Source organism: Phycodurus eques, chromosome 16, assembly GCF_024500275.1.
Source record: "Phycodurus eques isolate BA_2022a chromosome 16, UOR_Pequ_1.1, whole genome shotgun sequence".
Taxonomy (NCBI): Eukaryota; Metazoa; Chordata; class Actinopteri; order Syngnathiformes; family Syngnathidae; genus Phycodurus; species Phycodurus eques.
In genome coordinates, this window is record NC_084540.1 from 12,802,496 (window position 1) to 12,813,759 (window position 11,264).

An 11,264-nucleotide genomic window follows, 5' to 3' on the forward strand; every position below is an offset into this window, starting at 1 on the left:
CCTATTCGAGCTATCTTCGGGCGAGAGGCAGTGTACACCCTGAACTGGTTGTCAGCCAATCGCAGGGCACATAGAAAAAAACAAACATTCTCACTCACATTCACACATACGGGGAATTCTTCGATTAACCTACCACGCATGTTTTTGGGATGTGGGAGGAAACCGGAGTACCCTGAGAAAACCCACCCACGCAGGCACAGAGAGAACATGCAAACTCTACACAGGGGAGGCCGGATTTGAACCCACACTCTCAGAACTGTGAGGCAGATGTGCTAACCAGTCGGTCACTGCTTTGCAAGGTGGAAACCGTGCAATAAAATAAAGACAGACAGACAGACATGCGTATGAGTCATATAGACTATATTTTTTTTATTTGACAAATATTCTAAAATAGTGATAGTACATGAGATGTCACACTGTGGGATTTATTGGGGAAATTAGATTTTTTTTTCTTATTTAAGTGTTTTGTAATTTTTATTTTCAAGAAAATAGCATAGAAATTTTCATATTGGCAATATGATTCATGTGGGGGAAAAAAATTCAAGGTATAACTATTTTCATAAGGAAAAAAGTTATTTTACATGTAGGTAGTGGGTTCAAACTCTGCTGTACATATCTTTATCAGCTTTAATTCCTTCATAAACAGAGACATACACTCATTCAACAGCTTATTCTATTCCATTGTGGCACAAACACGATCCTTTTCACTTTTCAATTTCAAATGATCGAGCCCTTGAAACACAATAGTTTTAAATGTATGTACAAAACTTCATTTGAACTATATATATATATAATAATCAACGGTGTCAGAGCTGAATGATAGAGAAGATATTGTTTGTTGTTGCTGTAAAAGTGCATGGGAGCGCTCCTAACGTGTTTGCTTGTTTAACATGGAAGCCATGCCAGCTCAAGCAGGCTCCACCATAGAAATAAGTGACTTTGTCATTGTTGTCAATTCGATGCGGGGGTCTTGTTTTGACCTTTGTGTGTATGGGACGGGTGGGGCTCATTCACAGCATTTTCTCTTCTCCACATGCAGAAGTCTGTTGCAGCGGGGGCACGTGTGGTGGGCGTCCTTGAACTTTTTAAAGAGCAGGGGTAGCAGGCAGCAGCACAGCACCAACCTGGAACACACACACACACAATCATGCATTGGTTTTGGACCTTTTTTTCTAACCGCAATGCTTTTTAGTTATTTTCCCTGCCGGCCGAATCTCCCTGTCCTTTCTCTGCTGTGTGTGCAGGCCACAGAGCCCTGTGTTCAGTCTTGGGGAAAAAAACTAAGTACTGTAAAAATATTTGGTTTCTCTACTGGGGGAGTTCAAAAAATATTTAAAAAAAAAACAACACTTTTTTTCATACTTGTTGAAACTGTCAATATGACCTGACAGTAGTACATGAGTAAAATATGTTTAAAAAAAAATCAGCCCTCTTGTGCCTCTAACTTAAAGCACTTCACCCAATCAGAGACAGAAGGCATGACTGATGAGGTGTCAATCACGTGCATTCGCGGGCACACTCAAAATGGCACATTCTCACGGTCCCACACGGACATGTTACTTTGGGCTTTAGGAGCTTTGCTGAAACTACGGCAGAAGATCCACCCACTGAAAATCTAACAAAAATGCAAACAAGGGTGAACACAGGAGTTTCCTTTTAGAGGGGGAGGGACTTCAGGCAGCTGAGAGTATTCAGAAGCGATGTGGAATGAGCAACATTTCTGTTTGACTGGTAAGTTTATCACCTCAATTTGATTTTGAATCGATTGTTCTTTCCCAAAAAATAAAACTTCAAACCGATAGCATTTAGTTTTATAGGAACACTCCATTACGAACAAGTCATACTATCAATGTACAACCCCAATTCCAATGAAGTTGGGACGTTGTGTTAAACATAAATAAAAACAGAATACAATGATTTGCAAATCATGTTTGACATATATTTAATTGAATACACTACAAAGACAAGATATTTAATGTTCAAACTGATCAACTTTATTTTTTTTAGCAAAGAATAATTAACTTAGAATTCTTCATAATGCGCCACACATTTTCAATGGGAAACAGGTCTGGACTGCAGGCAGGCCAGTCTAGTACCCGCACTCTTTGACTACGAAGCCACGCTGTTGTAACACGTGCAGAATGTGGTTTGGCATTGTCTTGCTGAAATAAGCAGGGGCGTCCATGAAAAAGACGTTGCTTGGATGGCAGCATATGTTTCTCCAAAACCTGTATGTACCTTTCAGCATTAATGGTGCCTTCACAGAGGTGTAAGTTACTCATGCCACTGGCACTAACACAGGCTCATACCATCACAGATGCTGGCTTTTGAACTTTGCGTCCATAAGAGTTCTTTTCCTCTTTGGCCCGTAGGACACGGCGTCCACAATTTCCAACAACAATTTGAAATGGGGACTCGTTGGACCACAGAACACTTTTCCACTTTGCATCAGTCCATCTTAGATGAGCTCGGGCCCAGAGAAGCCGGCGTCACTGTTCATCTATTGCACATTCAGTGCCTTGCAGATTTTTTAAAATATTCATATCACACATAATTCACCGTATTGCAGGATTTTGAGTGTTTGCTTTAATTTTCTGTGTTAAAATAAACACTTCTTGGCCTAAAACATTAAAACTGAAAAAAAAAAAAATCTGTAAAATACACATTACAAGGAACAAATGTACATAGTGTACAGTACTACTGTGCTTTATGTTTAAGAGTTTAAAGGGTGTTTAAGAGTATTGAAAATCTTTATAAGATAATAGTAGAGGTTAATAGGAGTGTGGCGATTGGTGGAGCCTAAAAAGAGTCTGGGGAGGTTCACACAGCTTCAAAATATGTATAAGTAACCCCCCCCCCCCCACCCAAAATATTCGGTCAATACTTTATAGATTTCACCTATTGCGGGGGTGGTCTGGAACCCAATCCCCACAATAAACGAGGGATTACTGTAATGTATTCTGATTTGCCACAAAATTCAATATTTGAGAAAAAAACTAAAATAACTGTGTTTTTCATCGATGTGTGTGTGTGTGTGTGTTTTGGTAGTTGGGTGGGGGGTTGCCAAAAGGGGGTCTCGCACACGGTGCCATTGGAGCTCGGACCGCAATTGCCCCATTGCAGTAACTGTTAGCGTAAAGCGGCTATGACAGGAGTCGAGCGGCTGTCACTCACCCGAGACAGATGAAGAGTAGAACCATGAGCCAGGCGTACGTCCCTGGTTTGTAAGTGACGTTGGTCATGACCTGCTGCTGGCAGGAAGGGCACGTGGTCATGCCAGAATTATAGCCCAGCGCCGTGTCGTAGCTCGTGAACTTCTTTTTGCCATCGTCGAAGCCTGAGCTCAAGCCACCGCCTCCGCTGGTGTAGACTGATGGAAAGGACAAAGAAGTTGAATTATTAATTAGTCATAACATACTATACATGCAAAACTATTACTACTGAATTTTAATGTTGGTCATCATGGTGGTACTTGGAGACTGAAGTATATTGTTAGGTGGTACTTGGTGTGAAAAGTTTAAGGGCAACTGCATTACAACATTAGATCATAAACATAGAATGCAGAATGTCAATAGTTTTGGACATGGAACCTTTAGTCAATAATTATTCCATACAAAATAGTTGCAAAAAAAAGTATATCACTCTCACCATTTACAGTTTTTGCCACTTTCTTGTGTTTTCTCCAGATAAGAGATCCAAAATGAAATAAAATTTGACCAGGGCCATGAAATCCCCCCCCCCCCCCCCCCTTCTCAAATTTTCTGTAGGTTATTGTATATGTAAATGTGTGTTTACTTGGTATATTCTGTGGCGGATTCTGGTCTTGGGCGATAGGGTTGAACGGAGTGTGCACATGGTAGACTTTCACATCACTCTGACTCTCAACTAAAGCAGAGAAGAAACAGCTCATTGATGAGAAATTCTGATGATGATGATGAGGAAAATGTTGACAATAATGAGCATACCTGGAATGGTGTACGGAGGAGGATTTTTAACATCTGACATGGCGCTACAAGAGACGAGAAAGTTAAACTTTTATTAATATGCCATTTAATACTTCCATGCCTCTGGAGGGCGTAAAAGGTCTGAGTGGTGGAGTTTGAGTTGTCAATCAGCCATGATGATGATGATAATGATGCATTGTATGCATGTTTACTTTCAGCAGCTTTGGGGGGGACGCCCGGGCGTGGTACCCGCTTGGCGTTCTTCCTTTTGGGTGTGGCAGGCTACCAATTACTGATTACCTGTTAATCTGAGGACACTAATTGTTGAAGCTTTGTAGGTGGAATTCTTTCCCATTCTTGCTTGATGTACAGCTTCAGCTGTTCAACAGTACGGGGTCTCCGTTGTCGTATTTTATGCTTTGTAATGCGCCACACATTTACAATGGGAGACAGGTCTGGACTGCAGGCAGGCCAGTCTAGTACCCGCACTCTTTTACTACAAAGCCACGCTGTTGTAACACGTGCAGAATGTGGTTTGGCATTGTCTTGCTGAAATAAGCAGGGGCCTCCATGAAAAAGACGTTGCTTGGATGGCAGCATATGTTTCTCCAAAACCTGTATGTACCTTTCAGCATTAATGGTGCCTTCACAGAGGTGTAAGTTACTCATGCCATTGGCACTAACACAGGCCCATAGCATCACAGATGCTGGCTTTTGAACTTTCCGTCCATAACAGTCTGGATGGATCTTTTCCTCTTTGGCCCGGAGGACACGACGTCCACAATTTCCAAAAACAATTTGAAATGTGGACTCGTTGGACCACAGAACACATTTCCACTTTTCCACAAAGCCGGCGGCGTTTCTGGGTGTTGTTGATAAATGACTTTTGCTTTGCATAGTAGAGTTTCAAGTTGCATTTACGGATGTAGCGCCGAACTGTATTTACTGACATTGGTTTTCTGAAGTGTTCCTGAGCCCATGTGGTGATATCCTTTACACATGTCGGTTTTTGATGCAGTGCCGCCTGAATGATCAAAGGTCACGGGCATTCAATGTTGCTTTTCGGCCTTGCCGCTTACATGCAGTGATTTCTTCAGATTCTCTGAACCGTTTGATGATATTATGAACTGTAGATGATGAAATCCCTAAATTCCTTGCAATTGTACGTTGAGGAACATTGTCCTTAAACTGTTCGACTATTTACTCACGCACTTGTTCACAAAGAGGTGAACCTCGCCCCATCTTTGCTTGTGAATGACTGAGCAATTCAGGGAAGCTCCTTTTATACCCAATCATGGCACCCACCTGTTCCCAATTAGCCTGTTCGCCTGTGGGATGTTCCAAACATGTTTGATGAGCATTCCTTTTTTGCCACTTGTCCCAGCTTTTTTGGAACATGTTGCAGGCATAAAATTCCAAGTTAACAATTCTTTGCAAAAAACAATACCGTTTATCAGTTTGAACATTAAATATCTTGTCTTTGTAGTGTATTCAATTAAATATAGTTTGAACATGATTTGCAAATCATTGCATTCTGTTTTTATTTATGTTTAACACAATGTCCCAGCTTCATCGGAATTGGGGGTTGTAGATGTTATGGCAATATTTGACTTATTTAGAAAAATGTGCAACTTTATTTTCGGTTGTTAAATGAATAATATAATAATAACCCTGACACAAATTTTAAAAATCATATATTATCGATTATACATTCAATTAGTTATTCATCTCAAGGTTGCCTTTCTGTTGCCGGGCCTAACTGCTGGAATACAAAAACGTGCTTGTTAACAGAATGTTGACAAAGCGGTGCAGAAGGTCATAAATGAAACCAATAGTTCATACAAACAGGTACACTACCTGAGGAAGTACAGAATGGAAGGTTGTATGTACTTTTGAAGTTTACTGCTATTATGCATTATAAGACTTTTAGCATCTACATTGATCAGTTTAACCAGTCTGTTTCTTATTCCATTAAGCACATTGGAAACAAAAAGGGCCCATGAGTGAGCTACAAAATGAAAAAAAAGTTTGATGCATCTTTATTCTCTTTCTGTGAATATTTAAATACACTTTGCATTAACACATGAACCCACACAAAATCACTCATTGCCAAGCACATGGTCTCATGGACACTTAACACCTGACAGAGCGGATGATGCTTCTCATGCACACACACACACACACACACACACACACACAGACGTATTTTTTTAGAAAAGGAATTTTTTTAGATAAGGAATGTGTCCAAGCGGCATGCTTGGCACAAATGGGAGGAAGGGTGTGTCGAGCCAAATACTGATGACTAAAATGTGCCGGCTTAAATGTGTGCGAGATTGATTTCACTGCTCTGATCTCATAGGTGATAATTACTGGCAAAACGACAATTCCTTCACAGATGACATCAATATAGATCCAATTGAAAATGAACTGATTCTGTTCAGAGGCAAGATGGGTGTTTCTTTTCTTTTTGTCTTTGTGCGCCACAACCCCTGAATATCTCTGTTTTTTCAAGTGGAAATTAGTCTTCATGTGGACATTTTGGGTGGTCCACATAAAGAAATTCCTATAGTAGTAGTATGAGTAATATAGTAGTAAGGAAGTTGCTTCACATATAATCTCCCAGGCCTTTTCTGGAAGACATAGGTTTTAGCTTCAAGCAATAGAAATAATAAAAGTGCTCTGTTTGAGTTTTGTTTTCATTTTGAGCTTCAGAGAGAGTAGAGTTATGTCACCACACTCACGCGCACACTGAAACTTGTATGCTATGAGACAAAAAACATTTATTGTCTTGAGTTTTACAGGTTTAAACCATATCTAAACATGTACACAAAAAGGGAGAGAGAGAGAGAGAAACAAAGGAATTGCTATTAAATGCTCTTTTCACTTTATTAGACTGTGTGCGTGAGTGTGCATGTGCGTGCGTGTGCGTGAGCGTGTGAGTTGTGACCGACACGGCTCATCCCGGCTAACTGGTTGCTCCCTCACTCGTCAAAGCAAAGCGGCGTGACGTGCATCGTTTTGCTGAGATTCCATGACATGTAAGAGATGGAAACTTTGACTGGAGATGCACAGTTGCATACAGCTGCGATGCAAATGCTGATGATTTATGGAGCTGACGATAATGACTAGGCCTTAGCTTCCAGAGACATTCATATGCCACATTGTGAGAAAAACACCCACACAAACACACATTGAGCAACAGGCCAGGAATATGAGACCCACGTGAAAAATATTTCTGGGCCCCTCAACGCAACATATTGAAAGTTTTCTAGGGGCCTCGTCTGTTATGGGCCCTTGGAATCCTCATTACTTTTCTACCCCTTACAGCCCATCTACCGGGGTCTTTTTAATGAATGCAATTGAATAGTAATAGAAATAGTAATAGTACACCAAAACATTCACATTGATGTTGACATCTACATACAACGTCAGTGAATCAAATGCAACCAGCCAAGCCACTGTGTTTTCATGTGGGTGACTTGTATAAGTTTAGGTTGATGAATAGGTCAGACTGCATTCTGTGGTCACGACAACAAAAGACACAGCTTCCTGCCTGCGTCACTGTGCCACCCAAACACATCACTTCTGAGCCAAAGGTGTGGTCTGACTGCATGTGGCATCTGTGCTGGTCCAACCTGACTGACAAAGGAATGTTTGGAGCAGGCAGCTACCAGTAATTACCCGATTAACAATGTGACATTTAACATCTCACAGCTGACTTTACTGCAAAAACTGGTCTTAAAATATATGAAAAAAAAAAACCAAACATGAAATGTGGATTATATTACTTGATTTAAGCAAAATTGTCTGTCAATAAAACTGGATTTTCTTTAAACAATTAAATAAAGCTAGCCTCATAAATGCACTGGTCTTCTAAACTAAATAAGAATTATAAATAAGAATACAATAGAATGAAATAACCTAATTTCTAAGATAAATGTATTCAGAACAGTAAAATAATCTAAATAATAAATTGTGACACCTAATTAAGATTTTGAAGGAAAATAAACGCATGAAGCAAATGACATACAAAAGACGAAATATCTGGTAAGAAGAATTATCTTGGCAGACAAACAAGAATATTTTGTCTTGATTTGAAATATTCACTCTTGCTTGGACTTTAGTTTTTGGATTATGACTAATGATGTACTGAAAAACAGTAAAGTGCAAAAGTATTCGCACCCCCATTGGGAGCACACAGAATTTGTGAGGTGTACCAGCACCAAATTCCAGTAAATAGAGTTTGAAAGGAAATTTTAAAGCTGAGTTATTGCATCCATACATTTCGGCCAGTAGGGAGCATGTATACATTTCTTCAGAACGGTAAATTCATCACACGAGACATTGGCTCAAGTTTTATGCCGATGCAACAAACTTCACTGCCAGGGGCCCTGTGAAAATGAATATCACATTGGGGCCTACCACTTAAATGTCACAAATTAAAAATATTATTTTACAGGGAATCCATGAGGCATGGGCCCTTAAATTCATCATCACTTTTCTCCCCCTATTGCAGTTCAGTAATAGAACATTGAGCATATTCAACTGGCTGTAATGTCTGCAATCTGTGATAATATGAACATATCTCCTGTATTCCAGTGCTGCTTTGGTGGCTGTACTTTCAGAACTTAATAACATCTTGTTTGTATTGTCACTCCCCAGAAGTTATCATACAAAAAAATATTCATATTGCATTACCACATCACCCACAAATGTTCTGATTTGTATGTCGGATACAAAAGAGCGATTCAGTGTGATAGTCCACCTTATAGACGAATTGGAGTCTTAAAAAGCTGAAATATTGCTTTATCTCTTTCTTATCACTATTGAAATGACATTTGAAGTAATTTTGATGAGCAAGTCTGATAACAAAAAAAATTAGAAGTATTTGGTGTTTGTCTCACTCATGGGCCAATTGGACGTATGGCTTGTATTCTAAATAGCTGAAATATCCACGATTGCAAAGTGAAATCGAAATAAAATTAAAGGCCTCCCAGTTAGGCAGAAGAAGCAACGGCTTCACATTTACAGAGAAATAAAGCATCTTGAATGATTTGCTGATTTTGCTCACTGGGTTAATGTACAGTATTTTGTTGCATATCTTGGAAATTAAAGATCGAGAACGTCCTGCATATCTCGCTTATCAATATAATGGTGAAAAAAACCCATCAAAGCCAATAAGCAATCCCCTTTTTCTGAACCTTTATCGGTATAAATCCTAACCCCTATATCCTTACGTCCCCATAAAGAGAGAATGATCCATAAATGAGCATCTCACCTGGTCCAGGTGCTAGTGTCACTGTGCAAAGCTGTGAGTGAGCTGCTGGCACGACCACAATCTCCGGTCCAGACGCGATGCCACTGTCAGGCTGAGCCGTGTCACCTGTACCTCTAAACCCCTGCCACGCCCCCAACACACCCACAGGCCTCGCCCTCTTCGCCAAGACGTCGATATGCAAGAGGCATTCTCGCTAGGTGTAACTCAAAGACTTCTACTTTGTTCTTTGTCACTCGCAGATTGTTGAAGAAGTGTGTGTATGTCACTCACCAAAAGGGAGTCAAACCTGTTCCGCTCCAGCTGTAAAACACATCGTCTAAACGGGCGGATGTGAAGGTCTACTTGGGGGACTATCATATCGACATATGGTTATACTGTGTACTGTACTGAGTACTGAGATGGTCTTGGAGTAATATTTTTTTTCATAGAGGATAAAGAATATATGCCTATGAGGAGGGGCGTAGCACCAGATTATGGGCTCCCATTCAGCACCTTCAAAGAGAGCCCCCTTCAAAGGGGTTGGAGAGTTGTGCGGGGGGGGGGGGGGGGGGTAGGTTGGGTGGGTGGGTGGTATGGGGTTTGCAGTCAAGGTTTATCTTTTTAGATATTATTTGTTGACGGGGGGTTGGGGTCCCCTGCCGGACAGCCAGGGGCACCTCAAATGCCCTGGGACAGTGCTTTGTGTTCAAATATCCGTTGCTTAAAAGGTTCTAAAACCACCACTATCCATCCATCCATCCATTTTCTGAGCCGCTTCTCCTCACTAGGGTCGCGGGAGTGCTGGAGTATTGAACCCGGGTCCTCAGAACTGCGAGGCTGACCCTCTAACCAGTCGGCCACCGTGCCGCCAAACCACCACTATTGCATACTAAAGCATGTCAATTGCCTTTTGCATTGTTTGTTAGCATTAAGCTAAGCAGACTGTCCTAAGGCAACATGTGGTTGTTTAAAATACACAATATGTAATTCTCTTTGTTCAATGTTTAATTTGACAGTAAACCTCAACTGGCGGTGGCATTAAACAGCTTGATGCCTCAGTTTAGAAGATGGACGTTCACAGTCAGCAAAACTTCTGCATGTTGGGAAGTGAGTTGACTTCACTGGCATCATAAATCTGCTGACAACGGCTCGTAAATTGGGTCACTAGTATCTGAAGGAACCACTGTATCATAAACAAATGTCTCTTGGGATCATCAGCAAGCAAATCACATTCATTACTTCCATCCATTCATCCATTTTCTACCACTTATCCGAGGTTGGGTCGCGGGGGCAGTAGCCTTAGCAGGAACGCCCAGACTTCCCTCTCCCTAGCCACTTCATCCAGCTCTTCCGGGGGTATCCCGAGGCGTTCCCAGGCCAGCCGAAAGACATAGTCTCTCCAGTGTGTCCTGGGTCTCCTCAAGGTGGGACGTGCCCGGAACACCTCACCAGGGAGGCGTCCGGGAGGCATCCGAATGACTGGGAGGAACGGCCCCACCGATCAGAACCCGAGCGGTGTTCTGTTATTGGACTTTTGTGCTCATCACGGATTGTTTGATGATGATTCTGAAGCAAGTTACAGCTTACTGTATTTGTTAATGATGACTAGTTGACTAATGCAGCTGATCCTTGAAGGGGTTTGCACACCGCACCTGTTTTACACAGCGTTCGAGTTTGCCATATTTGTCTCTGATTGCTAAGCGACCAAACAGGAAGAAGTCGAGTGCCTTTTTCCGATTGTTTGGACTTGAAGTAGGCTACCACCCTGACAACATGGTTTTGTCACAGTTATAACAAAAGGTCCTTGCTTTACTTTCACTGAGGAACAGGAGGAAACGATGAGTGACAGCAGAAAAAGCGAATGGGTTCATATGATTGTAAAGGCAAGGAAGGAGCTCATGGAGTTCAGGCTCGTCCGTGAGCTACAGCTATTTGGAGACCACTTCCAGGTGTACTTCAGGCTCACGCTTCAAGTTTCTCCATGGTATTTTTCATTAGCCTCCAGCACTGACACAATATTGCTCAATTCACTCTGAAATCACTCCACTCCCATCAACAATGAA

General features: G+C 41.4%; 1 protein-coding gene across 1 annotated transcript; it reads right to left on the minus strand.

Moving 5' to 3' along the window:
* Positions 1–339: 339 nt before the first annotated feature.
* On the minus strand, positions 340–9,333 carry si:ch211-157c3.4 (Lipopolysaccharide-induced tumor necrosis factor-alpha factor homolog-like). The gene is made up of 5 exons (XM_061701140.1): positions 9,223–9,333; positions 3,966–4,009; positions 3,796–3,885; positions 3,175–3,370; positions 340–1,124 (listed from the first exon to the last, which is right to left on the minus strand). Exons 2-5 carry the CDS (start codon positions 4,003–4,005, stop codon positions 1,007–1,009), a joined length of 444 nt encoding a protein of 147 aa, XP_061557124.1. The 5' UTR covers positions 4,006–4,009; positions 9,223–9,333; the 3' UTR covers positions 340–1,006.
* Positions 9,334–11,264: the final 1,931 nt, after the last annotated feature.

Excerpts from the sequence above, each read along its gene's own strand:
- si:ch211-157c3.4 (XM_061701140.1), bottom strand. The coding sequence starts at position 4,005 with ATGTCAGATGTTAAAAATCCTCCTCCGTACACCATTCCAG. Across the intron at positions 3,371-3,795 it reads TCCGCCACAGAATATACCAA|TCTACACCAGCGGAGGCGGT; the intron begins GTAAACACACAT and ends CCTTTCCATCAG. Across the intron at positions 1,125-3,174 it reads CTACTCTTCATCTGTCTCGG|GTTGGTGCTGTGCTGCTGCC; the intron begins GTGAGTGACAGC and ends TGTGTGTTCCAG.